At 38.3% G+C, this 16,378-nt stretch overlaps 1 protein-coding gene across 11 annotated transcripts in view; it reads left to right on the top strand.

Moving 5' to 3' along the window:
* Window positions 1-16,378, top strand: part of LOC121908104 (receptor-type tyrosine-protein phosphatase N2-like) — a 250,156-nt gene that overhangs the window by 69,157 nt on the left and 164,621 nt on the right. For 10 of the 11 annotated variants that reach the window (XR_006099174.1, XM_042427809.1, XM_042427811.1 and 7 more), the window contains exon 10: window positions 13,901-13,987. Coding sequence is in view for 10 of the 11 variants with exons in the window: in XM_042427809.1 (XP_042283743.1) it covers window positions 13,901-13,987 (87 nt within the window). In the remaining variant the exon portion in view is untranslated. The remainder of the gene's footprint in view (window positions 1-13,900; window positions 13,988-16,378) is intronic. The other variant, XM_042427810.1, reaches the window with a different exon arrangement.

Raw genomic sequence — 16,378 nt, 5'->3', positions numbered from 1 at the left:
ATGTGGTTATTGCTGTTTGGCTGATTTTAGCCTTATATGTACATGATAAGAGGAGGATGAAGGGTACGATGGTGACAGAAACTGGTAGATGTTGGTGCCGATCCATAATTTTCTTTTTCCCATCGTTGTCAGAAGATCTTTCTGAAATTATTTTATGCATTAAATTCTATCACCAAGCACCAAAAAAGAAAAAAAAAACACAAAAAACTTGAAGTAAAACATGTTGTTAAGACTCTCTTAGCATTTTATATGACTGAGTAAGACACTTTGACACATTTGTGATATCAAAGTCTGTTCAAATGGTGCAATTTCATCACCTAAATAGATGATAAAGCAGTGAGAGGAACCATCTTAATCTCCAACTGAAAAATTCACCCAATAGCAGGAAATTCTTGTTTTACATCTTAAATGGATCAAAAGAATCACCTTAATTTTTTTCTTTAAATATATTTATATTAAATATATATTTTTATATTAAAAACTGGTTATATTGTTGTACAGCCAGCAGTAACCACATAACCATCAGACAACATCCAGTATGTTCAATATAAAAATCACATTGAGTTATTTAAAAGGCCAGTGGCAGCAGGGATAAATGAGCTCTTAAGTCTATTGGTCGAGCATCTTGGCAGATCGTCTCTGCGACCAGATGGAGGCAACTTGATCTCCTCGGACAGGGGGTGGCGAGGGTCAGCCAGGACCGACTGCGCCTGTGTTAGCTGTTTGTAGCTGTTTAAGCTCAAAAGCAGAAACTATACTCTGACAGGAAGTGTTAGAGTAATCCTGACAGCAATCTATCCATCAAGGTACAACTCTTGTAACTTCATGAAACAGATTCAGAGGCTGCGTCACTCCGATCGTAGGTGAGCAGCTGGAAGGTTTAAGATGTCCTCCGTTTCTTTTGTACCGCAGGTGTCAGTCTTCACTGTGCTCGGCTAAACCTTTACAGTGACTCTTCAAAGTGTCTCTTGACAATTCTGGTGAGATCTCTGAACTTCAGAAGGACAAAAAAAGTTTTCGTTGACAGTTGGAATTATTGTGTCAAATCTTCTCCTCGAGAGAGCGAAACGCTGCGTCACCCACAACATGGAAGAATGCCACTTCAAGACTTTGCATTGCAACAGAAAGAAAGAGAGTCGCTTGTGGAGTTATGAAACCTCTTCTGCATGACAATCTTCTCAATATCTTCATCTTTTCACACATATTTCGGTGTTTGAATACAGACAAATCTTCACGTCCGTCTGTGTGCGGTGTAAAAGGCTCAGTGGCAGTTTGGTTTACAGCCACATCTGACCGACCCGTTCGACCTGGTGAAAATGTCACTCTGCACTACTCAAAAATAAACCAATAATGCGATAAGGCTGCCGCTGTTCAGCATTTCTTATTCGTGCTGCCTGGTACGAGACCACTGAAAACTCTGTTCACTCTGTTCTCTTCAGTGTCAAGCTGTGATTTGACTGTAAGGTCAACAAGGTTCTTCAGAAGTGTTCGTTTCTGAATTTTTAAGAGAGTTTTAAGACGTCTGGCTCATAGAATCCAACAATATCTCTTGATGAGAACATGAACAAGAATCTACAAGACTGCTTATTCATGACATCTCACAGCTCATAGCTTTCTTTAAAGTTGCCAAAAACTCTTAATATTTGGTATCAGCCAGTAATGAGTCTGATATGATAAATTAAATTAGAAATTTTTGTGCCCAAGATGCTCAGTATACATAATAGAAATAAATATATACTGTATGTAGCAGCAGATGTTGTTCAGTATTGAATAAATATGTATCGGACACATTGAAATGACAGCCGTATAGCCCGCTAAATGAAAAATAGATCCAAACACTGGGAGATGATCAGCTTAAATGATTTATATTATATAAATAAAAGAATGTGACTCCTGAAATTTACGTGACGTGATCAGCTGATAGCTTTAGTCTCAGTAACACATGTCTATAATGCATTATAAACATACTTATAACATGTTATAATGTGCTTGTAGTACTCCATAATTATAGTTAAGCACTCATAAATATTCATAACGCTTTATAACAATAATCATAACACATTATTAAGCATTTTATAATCATAATTCTTCATAGTTGCTGGTCACTCACTGACAATTATTTTGAAAGGATCATAGTATATTATAATTCTCATAGCATAAACATTATAATCATTATATAATTCATTATAATGTCATTATAAGTTACTTTAAGTGGTCATTTGGTGCTTTAAATCTATGTGTAGTGAAGGAGGGTTCCCACACCGGGGCTCAAACCTCGGCTACACCAACCAGTCAACCAAAGAATGAAGCCGTTGGCTACCGGCCAGCGCGTCTAGTCATCCGTGGTCGTTACTCTCTAGAGGGCACCGACCTGCACTGTGACACTATGCAAGAACAACACACAAAACGTTGTAAAATTAATTTATATGTGTAACGGGTCAGAACAGAAATTGAGTTCTCAAATCTGACACGACTTTTTGATTCTCTCACTGCACAAGCGCTTCATCCCAGCGCTCCCCAGCGCCCCGACAGCACTTTCCTGCCAGAGAGAAACGCTGTGTGGACACAAGAACTCACCAAGGTTGAGACTTACCAAGTGTTAACACCGGTGAATGGTCTGTACCTGTTTTTTAAGGAGTCACTTTGATTGATTTGCATAAAAGTAAATTATAAGGATACAGGTAAAGTAGAATTGTTTCAGGTATTATGAGTCAGTTTAGTGTTTAGAGTGAGTTTTTTGGGGAAAAACATTAACATTAGTGAAATGTAAATGTCCGTATTTCAGTTGTTCATCATCAAAGTACTCAATTTCTGTTTTGACCCGTTAAGCATATCAATTAATTTCACAACATTTTGTGTGTTGTTCTTGCATAGTGTCACAGTGCAGGTCTGTGCCCTCTAGAGAGTAACGACCACGGATGACTAGACATGCTGGCACTTGGCCAACAGCTTAATTCTTTGGCTGACTGGTTGGTGTAGCCGTCTGGGGTTTGAGACCCGGGGTGGGAACCCTCCTTCACTATATATTCTCACTTTACTTAAAACACCAAATGACCACTTAGAGTAACCCATAATCACATTATATCAATGATTATAATGTATTACAGCTATGAGAATTATAATACACTATGAGTCTTTTCCCTCCCTTGTGAAATTCTCACTCTGAGCAACTTTTTGCAACACTAGGAGACTGAGGTGGTCAAAACACCGTAAAGTACAGTAGAATGACTTTATTTTAGCCAACACTGATCCATGCAGATATATTTTAGCTGTACTTTTTTCGCTATGCAGCTTTGGGTGAGAAATGATGGATAAATGATGCCCGGTAAGGAGTGAAGCATCCTCTCTTCCTCCACAACAGTGCTGCGGTGATAGAACAGGTGTAAAAAGACAGATTAGATGCAAACTTCTGACATTTTGGCACTGTGGCAAAGGTGAAGGCTGATAGCAGGAACCTCCCGGTGGGTTCAGCGTATCATCTCCTCCTGTGGCCCGTAGCGAGGAGTAGGAAGAGGAAGAGGAAGAGGAGGAGGAGGAGGAGGAGGAGGAGGAGGACAGGGTGATTCATCACAGCTGGAGGAAAACACCTGCTCCCCAGCACACACACACACACACAGCAAGATGTAGACACACACATTTGTTTTTTTCACCATCCCTTAACCCTTCAACCCATAAATGATTATCCCCAGTTTTCCCGTCCCACACACACACACACACACACACACACCTGATGAATCATGATGCACATTACTGTTGTGATTTGCATCTTAAAAAGTTATTAAAATGCAGTCATATTCTTTCAAAAAAAATCTCCTGAAATGTAAAGTATTGCTTAACACACTTCAGTTTACAACGTTGAGGACAAAAAACTGAGAACACATCATGAAGCAGTTTTTAATGGATTTTACTCCTCAGTTAGCTTAATTGATAATCAGGCAGTACAAGGTAATTGGCAGGGGAAAAAAGGGGCATGTGTCTTATTTTGTCATTCCTGAAGTCTAACATCAGGAAAATATAATCATGTATTTCATAATATGTACCCACAATTCCCCTGGATTTGTTACCTCAGCGTGCTCTATCGGCAGTTAATTAGTTTCACAGGTTTAAAGACCTTCCTTTGATTAACTGCTATACAAGTCCACGGCTCTAAGAGGTTATTATTTCCTTACATGCACGCATGAATAGTACAAAGCTGTGAAATGACTAGATGGCAACAAAGGTCACCTTCAATGTCCCTTTAATTTGTAAAACTAATCATTAATGTACAACAAGAAAACTTTTCAAACTAACAGTGTTTTTTCAAAGTGGTAAAAAGAACGAACGCGTCATACTTGCTTTCAATGACAGCATTTGCTTCAAAGGTCTTCAGTAGCTCGGTGATATTATGATTATGATATATGAAATTACTGTACATTATGTTGCCTGGTTCTTATTGTTTATGTTGGTGATTTTAAATGAATTAAACCTTAGTTGTGGTGTTCTCTTCTGTCAGTATTATTGTTGATTAGATTTAGGTATGTCAAGTCTTTTCCTCTTTTCTTTCTTTGGTATTTTGGATTCCTCTGGTTGTCTCGGTGTGGAAGGATCGCTGGAAAAGCCCCAAGGGCGAGAGATGTTTTTGATGTTTCAAGAGATCCTTTTGTTCAATGAAACCTGTGGCTAACATCCAACAATCTTCTACTCAGACACTCCAGTCACTAAAGAGCATGAATCATTTGGTGTCTGACAGTCTGCAGAACCTGGACTGATAATGTGGCTGAGCAGGAGGCTGTCCTCGTCAGAAAAATGACAACATCGGTTGTTCGGACGCTCAAAATGACAAATGTTTCCCTGACAAGCTCTGCTACGAGGTCACACAGATATTAACTGTCCTATTTTGAGGATTTTTCAAGAGACATTTGTTTTCATTGGTTGTGAGATACAACTAATCCCTCTATTTTAGATGGTCTTCCCTCAAAGGTAAACACTGTTTACCAATGTTGAACTCTACGAGAAGTACAACCTAATTTATTTGCCTAATATACTAATTGTGGCGTTTCCAATAACATAAATTGATTTTGATCGAAATTTGGTTGCTAGAAACTGACTGAGTCCTTTGAAAGAAGTCGTTTTTCAAGGAAAAACACCAAATATTTTCTGGTTCCAGCTTCTCATATGTGACTATTTTTCTTCGTCATATATGACAGAAGGTTTTGGACTGTTAGTCAGACATCACTGTGGCCTCTTTTTTCACTATTTTTTAGCATTTTATAGACTAAATGAATACTTGGCAGAATAATCAACATTGAAACTAATCGTTAGTTGCAGCCTTAATATTTACATTATGATTTTTGCTGCTTTGCATCAGCAGCGACACTGGACAGTACGGGCTTTTGTTTCGTTATCAGGTGCAGACTGATAGGAAATGCAGGATCACATTCATCAAAGCTGTCGTATCACACAGGTTTGATGCTTAACCCAACTTAGTGAATGCTGCAGCCATCAGCATTCAGGATCTACAGGCTGGCAGAGTGATCACCGGTGTCAGATCTGAAGCAGCTGTTGTGCGCTGTGGAGGACTGACTCATACTGTGGGCTGTTGTAGCTGCTGTCTGTTCTCCACTGAAGAAGGAGGAGATAGAAATCTCTGCCTGTCAGTAACTTTTCATAGACGGTTTGTCTTTTGTTTTTTCTTTGCTGTGATTCAACCAGAGTCAGTCATATTCTCTTATTATTATGAAAAACTTATAATCCTTAAAATTTTCACTGCAGAAAACACAATTTTTGAGACGATTTATGGTCGGCACTTTTCAGTTTTAGCCATTCAATGTATTTGCATTTCTTTCAATGAAGTATTTCTCTTTGTCGCTGGTTGAATCCGCCTCTCCTGTCTGAGATTCAGATGACATATTCACAACCGAGTGACCAGGAAGTTATGTGGATGCATAGCATAGTTGACTGTCTTCTAAGGATTTTTTATTTTTAAAAGTAAAACTATAATTTTTCCTCTTTTATTATACGGACAATGTAGTTGCTCAAGGTGAGTTTGCTGCCTCTGGTGGTCGACTCACGTGTCATTTTGTATGTGACTATGGGAGCTGTATTCTTAAAACACTTGTCTTTGTCATCACACTGTAAACCCGGATAAGTTGATTGTACTTAAACCGTTTATGTCAAGTGATTGCCTCAAACGGTTTAAGTAATTGACAGTAGAGAAAATTATTTTGTTTAAATATAGTCAACTTAAATGTAAAATAGTCAGAATTTATGTTTTTAAGTTATATACACTTAAATGGTTTAAGTAATCAACAATCGAGAATAATTGTGGAGTCTACTTAAAAGTAGTATAGTCAAAACTTAATATTATAAGTTAAATACACTTGAAATCCTAGTTTTATTAAAAATATGAATATATTAAATGTTAAAATATTATGTACCGAACTGCTCTTAAAGAACATAGATGCATCATCCCCAAGAATGACTGGAAGTCCTCTCAGGCATCTAATGGCTGTTGGGTCAGTGCTCTGCAAAGAGGTATAACACACACTTAAATGGAGAACAAATATATCTTCTATCAGTGCATTTGTTCATATAGAAAAGTACCACAAAGGAAGGTGGGAGAATTAGTTTTTGTAATATGGATGAACTAAACATCAATATCATTACAAGAAAAAACAGAAATATCAACCCACCGTTGTCTGTTGTAGCAGGTCAGCTAACTGCTTGCCTATCCGACCTGTCTTCCTCTTGAAGATTTCCATCAAGCTTGGACACAAACCATCAAGAACACCAAAGAACTCTTCTTTACGATTTCTCCCAACAATCCTGTTAAACTCCAAGTATACCTGAAAACTTTGATATTCAGGCATAGTTACTTATTACACTAATAAACCTCTCTGAACATGTTGTCCAATGATGTGTGTAACACAAATAAGACAAGAAATCTAAAGGACACTTTCACAAACTTGGCTTTCAGTGAATAGCGCTGTCCAGCGCCGGACCATCTGGCTAATGTCAGGCTCATGCTTTACGACCTCCTCCCTCCTAAGGGCAAATGTGATGTCCATGTTTTTTCTAATAAGAGAATCATTTGGGTTTTTCTTCTGCATTTCATTGACCATGGCCTCTCGAACCGCTTCAAGCCATTCCCTTTGGAAAATCTGGAAGGTATTTGATTTCTCCTTTTCTTGGCCTCTTTATGTTTTTGCGAGAAGGCTCACCATCAGCATTGTTTTTTCCCCGTTTACCACCGTTGACTGTTACATCAGGCCGTCCCAGCTGGCGCATTTTCGTTCTGTAGTTCCCCATTTTGAATTTGAGGCTGTTTATCCATCCCTGACAGCCAGATGATGAGCCTTGTTCTTTAAGGCAGGGGTGTTCTGCTACCAAGGCCTCTTTTGTTGGGTAGGCTTTGTAGTCATAGATTGTCTCCGCCAGCTTCTCAAGAATATCATGCTTGATATCCTGATGAGGTAGACAAGATGTCTTTGTCAGGCTGGCTGCTCACGTCACTGCTTGTTTCACTTTGTGGCGCTGGTATGAGATCAAGGACAGGAATAATTCGGATAGTGGGTTTCTCAGGGAGGTCAGAAATGTTTGTAAGGTTACAGAGTGCATTGTTGAATTCAGGGTTCTGGGTTAGCTGCAACAATCTGTGAAATCTGACCAAATTCAAGGAGACCTGAACAGGAACCAATACAGAGCATCATGTCTAGGTTATACTTGATTCCGTCGATGCAGACAGATGATGCAACAAGCACTGACCCAGCAGTGGTTATGTTTTCAGGGAGTACTCTCTGAACATCACTGGGAAAAGATGTGACCAAGACCATTGCAACCTTTGCAATATCAACTGCTGGCCTGAAAAATGAGCTACAGTCCAAATGGTAGCTGAGGGCTTTCTGGTGTTTAGTAGCAAGGTTCAGGGCCCCATTTTTAAAATTCTGGGACTCTCTGACTACTTTTTTGAAGAATTTATGCTTACCCTCAAAGCGCATAGTCCAAACATCAGTCAAAGGACCAAATTTCTTTATCAGGTGAGGATAATGTTCCACATAGTGATGTTTTGGTCGCAACCTGAGTGTCATCAGTATGCTTAGGTGCCACAACGAGCTCTACAATATCTTTGAGGAGCATGAGAATTTCCCAAGAGTTATTTCCCTCAGGGACACAGTGACCAATAAAAAGTGGAAGAAGGCTGATGACGGACCAGTTCTCATGACTATTTCCACCAATGGTCCCTTTGGTTGAAAATCCTTTGCCAATTGTCTGAGGCTGTCTTGTCTTGTCTGTAAACATGTATTCAAAGGATCTGATGATGATCTGATTTAGCATATCTAAGGTAAAATACTTCTTGGCAATCAAGTCTGTCAGACACAAAAATACCTCAACTGGGACATTTCCTTCCAAGACATCATGTAAAATGTCAGGAGGGTAACCCTTGACCACATGGAAGTGTTTCAGACTTTTAGTAAGAGGACACTGTCCTTTCACCCCAGAGTTTTGACTTAAGCTTGAGTCTTTCCTCACCTCTTGCACATGTCTGTCATGAGAGTTTTTATCTCTGAGATGAAACGAACCACAACGTACCTCTTGTTGCTGAATGTCAACTCTGGATGCTGTGCAGACTCTGCAAAACTTGTTTACTGTGAAGCTCTCATGGAGACCTGCAAGTGAATGGGCAGCAAGGTTATCTGCTGCTACACACAAAACTGTTCCCTTCACACTTGTGCCTAGCCGCTCTACATAAACACCATGCTGTTCTAATGAGACAAGATCATGGATAAGGGGTTGCAGAACTTTCTCATACCCACACTGTTTGATTGTGGAGGTGTTGCAGAGTAGAGCAAGCTGAGTAGAATTTAGTGTTGATCTGTATTTGGCAGGTACATTACCAATAACCCAATACACTGCACACATTTTGTGTTTCTGCTTTGATGTTCCCAAAGGATTGGCTACTTCAAAGTCATCAAGATATAGTATCAGTGCAACTGTGAACTCATCCACTGAAAGAAGGCAATTTTCCTTAAAGTGCTCTCCATCGGCATATGAACTATATTCATGTGGGACTTGCACCTTTTCTGACATTGCTTTATCTAAAATGTCAGTTTTGTTTAAAAGTTTCTGTAGCATGTGTTGTCTGGGGACATATACAACTGTTTTTGTGCCTTTTTCAACAATATATTCTACAGGCATCACCAGGGGAAACTTATTCCTCACATAAGCTGCCCTCTTTTTTACAGTTCCTAGAGATCCATGTTTGCCACACAGTGATGTCATCGCATTACTTTCTGAAAAAGCACAGATAACTTCTTTTACAACTAATTCATCCACATTTGGATAATGTTTCTTTCTAATGGTTGTGACAGGTCATGTATTTGGCAAAGGTGTTGTATCACTTCTTGTACAGCACTCTCTGGGATATGCAGAATAGTTTGCATTATGTTCAAGCTGTTTTCCTAAACCGCAAAGATCATTGCAAGTTTCTTCCATGACCTCTTGGTCTTCTGTGTCAGAAGTTGCCAGTTGCTCTAGTTCACCTTGACTTTCACTGGCTGCTTCATCACAAGCATCACTGGTTATACTGACAATTATTTCAGACTTGAAATTCTTCCAAGTATACTCTCTATGTGTTTTACTTTTGTGTGCATTGAAAGTGGAGTATACACTGCTCTGAAATTTACAGTCTTTATAAGGACAATCAACTTTGTGATTTACTTTTAAGTGAGTACTCCGCAGATGAGCAAAGTATTCAGTTTTATTCAATGTACACATACATTCCTGATACAAGCAAGGTAAGGGCTCAGTTCTTGCATAATTCCCATGTTTTATTCTATAGTGTTTAAAAAGCTGTGTTCTCTTCTCACAGATGGCAGGGCAGTACTTGCATTTTCGAGGCATTTTAATATGGCTTTAAACAAAAATAGCAGGGCAAATGAGGCTAATGTTGAAAGTGGGCATTTTTTCAAAACTACATTGAATATTTTGAATTTTACACTACTGTTGCAAAACTGTATGTAGTGAACACGCAAGTAGGGAGAATTACTCTCAAAACACAATGCTGCAATTGTCCAATGTTCAAAATTTACCTGAGTCAACCTCAAATTTACACACATTCAAATGTACATGTTTCAAACTACAAAAGTTCCAAAATTCTGATATTTTAAAGCTGAAATTTTATTTAAAAAGTTAAAAACAGCAAAAAAGAAACAAACAAAAGCAAAAAAACAACAACAAAAAACTGTCTGTTTTTTGTACAAAGACTACTGTGACTTTTTGGAAACATTATTTATTTATTTTTTTTTACTTTTTTGTTGAGATGTCTTTATAAGACCTTTTGGGTTTTTATTAAAACCTCACTAGCAAAATCCTTTTTTTTACCCCTTTAATACATCGTTTTTTGTGTTTTTTATTTGTACAAATGAATACTGTATGCCACCAAGTCACCCATGATTATAACTCTAAAGGTTCAGTTCGCCCAAATTACAAAGAAAAACAAAAACCCTCCCTCTTAAGTGCCGTTCAGAAACTACAATGAACACCAAACAGAATAAAAACAGAAATAAGTAAGTAGACGGCTAATTTCCATTATTTGATGTATTTAACAAGTGAGTGATTTGCACAATTTGCAGGACAGCTCTCCTCTTTCCTCTCCATATTCACCACCGTCAGAGTCACAGCTGGTGTTGAGATATATTGTGCATCCTGCAGGTGTCTGGAAGCGTCTCTTGTCTGCATTTAAATTCAGCAGAGGGAGCTGAGAGGAGGTCAGACGAGTCCACAGCAGATAGGAAGCAATTAGCTTGGAGTTTGGATATTGAGCTTTAAACGCGGTCTCCCAGCACACACAAACACACAGAAAACACACCCTCTCCTCATCTTCCTCGCCCCTCTGCACGCATCGAAACTGTTTTAATTGACTACTTCATTTGTAATTCCTCAATTGTTAGTTTCTCTGTCTAAATTTAGCTGATATACGGGTATCAGCAGTAAAATTTACTGAAGTATCCAAAAGTCCTGACAGCGGGGAATTGAGTTTTACTGTTGAGTGAAAACAGATCAGCTGTGAAAGGAAAACAGTAACGACAAGGAAAGAAGGAAGTAGGGCTGCAACTAATGATTGTTTCCATTATTTCGATTAATCAATTCATCATTTGGTCTGTGAAATGTTAAAAAATACTGAAAAAATACCATTTATGACGTCTTGGAGCCTACAGTGATGCCTCCGATTTGCTTGTTTTGTCCAACCAACAGTCCAGAATCTTAAGATATTCAATTGAATTGTTATATATGTCAAAGAAAAACATCAAATTCTCACATTTAAGAAGCAGGGACTAGAGAAATTTTAGTATTTTTGCTTGAAAAATGACTGAAACTATTAATCAATTATATATAAATAGTTGCTTTTTTAATTTTCTGTCTATTTGCTTAGCGATTAATTGACTAATCGCTGCATTCCTAGAAGGAACAACATGAATGACGAAAGAGGGAGGGAAAGATGCAGGAAGGAAACAGAGAAAGTAGAGCAGAGAATGAAGGAAAGAAGAACAGTGGAAAAAAAGAGGAAGAAAGGGAAAGAAAACAGAAAGAAGAAGCAAGAAATAAATACAGCCGTCAGATCACACAGAATCTAAAAGTTATTTGGTTATCAAACTGAAACAAAACTGTTATTTGAAGTTCCTGAAAAGCTGAAATTTTGGAGATTTTTAACAGAGAGGAGCTCATGTAAAATGAGTCAAATCTTTCTCAAGTAAAACATCAAGACTTGAAAACTTTACTCAAGTACATTTACTCTCTATGTCTTTATTTATTTATTTTTTACCATTTTCATACTTAAATAAACTGAGCATATGTCAATTTCTGAGCTTATTGTCTCAAAATCTTCAAAATGTGTTAACCACCATGCCAGTACCTTGTTTTAAACTGCTCATATACTGTATTTGCCACTGAATTCTTTATCTAACCACAAATATGCAGATATATACTGTACCAGAACTTCCCCTCAGGCTCCAGGTTGAGTCATTTTTTCTATATTACAGCAATAGTGTTTGGTTTTCAGTCAAAAAAACATCTTGTTAGAGGAAGCCCACATGTAAGCGCACAAACAGAGGTCATTCTCATTGTGGAATAAAGCCAAAACCATTTCATTTGTTAAATGACTGTACAGAGTTGGTGTTTAAGCTCTGACCTTGTCACTTCCTGTCGGCGCACACAATGAGAGCGCAGGGAACGACGATAACAAGCCTGTTTCTGTCGACGACCTTCCTCACTTCCTCAGTATTCACCTCACCACCACACTGCACTTCCCACCTCTCCACCTCACACCTATCTGACCTCAACTGGAAGCTTTTGTGTGTTAAAGTTGTTTTTTTCTTCTGGTTTTCTGGTCTTATCTCATTCAAATTACACTCTCGAGTTCTTCTTCTTCTTCTACATCCTCCGTGATTTGCCTGTCATGAGAAATGAAGGCTGGATTGGATTGTAAAGATTTAGTTTTTGCTAAATCAAGAAGTGATAAATGATTAAAACCTTTATCAAGCATCAAACTATTTAATTTACCCTCGCTGAAAGTGTTTATCTGATGTCTCCACATAATACGAGTCTGATCTAAACTGATTCTGACTTTTGGTTTCATGAGTGAAAGAAAAAAAAAATTAATTTCAAAGTTTCATCACATTAACAAACAGAGAAAAATTGTCCTCTTTTTATATATATTGTAGGTATTAAAATACAACGTGAAATTTTTGAGTGTTTAAGGACAACCACAACATTTTGGGAAACTCTGCATCCACCAGTTCAGTGATTCTCAACTGGTGGGTCGTGACCCAAAAGTGGGTTGTGGACAGCTGGTCAAAAATAAATAACTAATATTTAATGCACATCTGATGTTGGACTTGTCTTTTATTTTGAAAAATGCGTCAGAGACGTGCCGTAGCCATGGTAACCGTCATTTGCTTGACATTCACTTTAAGTTTGTGTTGATGTTCAGAGGCAAGATGTTGAAGCGCAAATATGACCTGGAATATTTAAAATTTGAATTTTCGTACATTTGAGGATAAAAAGTGACAGAAACCCCAGGAGCAATATAAGTATATAAGTGAAAATATCTAATGTTGTGGCCTTGTTTATTTTGTGCAGTTTTGATATTTATTTTAGTGTACATGCAGTTGTCATGGTCCTCCTCAGTTGTATGTACTCTGAAATGCACTTTGTACATGTAAATATATGTATTTATGTTGTAAAAGACGACATACGTGTCTTTTTGGAAATCCACCCGGACCTTTCATGACAAAAAACACTGTAGAATTGTCATAATGTGTGTGTTGTCTTCTTCAAATGTGAAGCAGGTATTTAGTTTAAAGGCTCGTTCTACCCTCCACCTTTACAAAGCCACAGGCAGTTAAAACTTTTTATTTTAGGTGTTTACATTTTTACTGACTTCAAAGACCTACTGCTCCGTTTCTGTATCGTCTAGAGTATTTCTGACTTTCACAATACACTTCTGAAGGTTTTCTTTTTTGGCAAGACGTTATTTTATGCATAAAGTCACTGTGGTTCAGGAGATACAACCATTTTAATTTGTGCATGTCATTGTTATAAGGGGGAAGGGTTAATTATTACAGGACAAGATGATTGACAATGAAAAACACCAACTCAATGATCTATCCTCTTGTGTTAGACAGTGGATATCGTACTATATGCTAATATGTTAGCATGTCCTCAGAAATACTGTATCTAAATGTAACCCTAGTTCGGGATGTTGGTGTTGTGATACAGTAATACATCATTTTTATCTATGGGATGATTTTAATTTAATTTCTGTTCTTTCTCTCACTTTTTCCCTACCTTCCCTAACCTCCTCACCTTATCCCTCCTTTTCATTCTGTCCTCCACCCTTCTTCTTCTTCTTCACCATCATCAGCAGGCTGCAGACAGACGAAGGCCTCCACCTGATTGAGATCCTGGCTCGCAGGGCCAAGATCCAGATGACAGACTTGGCCGAGCTCTCGTACGTATGACTGTTTTTCATCTGTCAGTCACCATCGCGCTCGCTCCTTCCCGCTGCGTTAATGATGTTTGTTCTCATAGAGTGAGCAGTCTGGCTTCTCCATCTAACCTAAAGTTGGCTTCTTTTTTTTTTTCTCGCGGCATAAACCATTCATTTATACAGCTGTGTGGTGGAGTATCATAAAAAACACAAACTGGCACGCTGACTGTGCTTTCTGCCACTCTGAATAATCTACTGCTCATGAGAAAATGAGTTGATTCAGACGCACCTGGTCTGGTTAAAAATACCAATAATTAAAGTCTGGTTGAAACAAATTCATTGCACTGGAAGTGACACATTTCACACCATGGTTGTGTTTTCACCATCATGATCCCAGCAGTGTCATACTTACAGAATAGTTGGAGCATTTTCTAGGTTTTGCAGGAGCTTATTCTAATAAACAGCAGCCTTAAACACAATTGTCCACAAATGATTTATAGCTGTAAATTTTCTATATTTTTCTTATTGTCAACAAAATCTCATGTGCAGATTGAATTGATCTACTTACAAGTGTTGTAAAGCCTGATATATCTTATATCTCTGTGCTGTAGACCTCCATTGTTGTCCAAAAACTCTTAAAAACACATCAGCGAGTCACACCGTTGCACTGGGTGACGTCTTCCTTCGTCCCAAAGATTGTAGGGTCACAATAGTTTGTTCAGAAACGGCTCCAAAGACAGAGATCATGTTTTCAGTCTCTGGAGAGCAGTTCTGTGTAAGGCAGACGCCACTGAGCATGTGCTAGCTTGTTGTGCTACATAGCACAACAAGCTAGTACAACAAGCTAGCACAACCTCTTGACTTTGTACTGACGTTCTTTTAACAATGTAATACATTTCTTTTTTGTTTGTTTGTTTGTTTAATAAGTTGTTGGTTTGTCTCTGTGCATGAGATTTGTTAACAATAAAAAATATATGGAAAATCGCTCACCAGATACTTTAAGACAGCAATAAGGTGCAGGAATCTACAGCCGTCAGCTTTGATAAGTGGTTTATCAGCCTGATGTGCCTGTTTAACCAAAATCATGATCATACAACCAGCAAAATAAATGGGATTTTAATTATCTTGCAGCTTATTCTTTACATTAAGTTAAATTACGTTATTAAGTCATAGAATATAAGCACCAAATATTAACAATCAGCAACAAGGGGAGATAATTTACTGATAACAACATTCAGTAAACTGTTGATTGATTGCAGTTATACTACTGGTCCAGCACCAGACAACCGACAAAGTTAACGATGAGCTGGAGAAGAACATCTAGCAGCCACAGTGAGTCAGATAGTTCAGAGTTGGTGGCGACCAAACTGGAGCTAAAGACAGAACAACTTAGTAAAGCAATAATATGTCAGGACTGTGTGTCTGTCAACTCTTCTGACCCCAAGTGTCCACAAAACACCAACAACAATTAGTTAATAGAGCTTTAAATTAGATTATGATTATAATCATTAGTATTATTCAGTTATAAATGTGTGGCTATCAAAAATAAAAATTATTGGCAAACATTACACACACACACAGTTGTGTCTCTGACTTTCAACTGACTACCGTCATTCTCTAGATCACTAAGTCTGCATTTAGGTGAAGGAAGTTGTTAGGAAATGTTTGTGTGGCTGTTTCTTTTATACTTATTTTGAGTCTATGTTTAACTTTTCTTTTTCCGTTTCGAACCTGTCTCCCGACATGTTCGGGAGCTGCACTAGTCTGTCTGCCTCTGCGACCTCTTCACTGCGTAGGTCTGCAGAGATGGTTACGTGTATCTTTTCAGAGGAATAATTTTAGCCTCACTCTATACATTAATCATCGAATCTCAGAGTCTAAACCTCAAAATAAACAGTTAAAGTTTCGGTCCCCAGGATGCGTCCCCACGGTGTGAGTGGGCTGTTTGGATCAACACAATATAAGTAAAGGAGAGGACACACACACACACACACACACTCACACAATCGCAGCTCCAGCAGCGCTCACAGGAAACTAAAAATAAAAGCATTTTATTGCTTATAAAGTCCTTCTAAAAGTCCCTTCGCCCTGTAGTGAAACAGTGAAGCTCTGCCAGCTGTCAGACAGCCAAGCAGTTGAATTAAATTACATTTGGGAAAAAAAAAAAAAAAAAAATCAAATTCATCATTGTAAAATCTCTAAATCACAAACGACTCCAGCTTCAGACCAGACGCTGCTGTAGGTGCAAAGGTCTTTAGATGACTCATAACGTCCATAGTGCGCTTTACGTTCCCGACAACAACCATTTTGTACCTGTAGGCTCGAGTGGGCGGCAATTTTCTCAAAGGGCGAGCATCACATACCGAAACTCTTCAGATATTCCCTGTGGAAGATGAGCAGCCCCCCCCTCCC

The sequence above is a fragment of the Thunnus maccoyii genome, chromosome 12 (genome assembly GCF_910596095.1).
Source record: "Thunnus maccoyii chromosome 12, fThuMac1.1, whole genome shotgun sequence".
NCBI lineage: Eukaryota > Metazoa > Chordata > Actinopteri > Scombriformes > Scombridae > Thunnus > Thunnus maccoyii.
The sequence above is the reverse complement of the archived record's forward strand: the minus strand, read 5'-3'. Positions and strand labels throughout refer to the sequence as shown.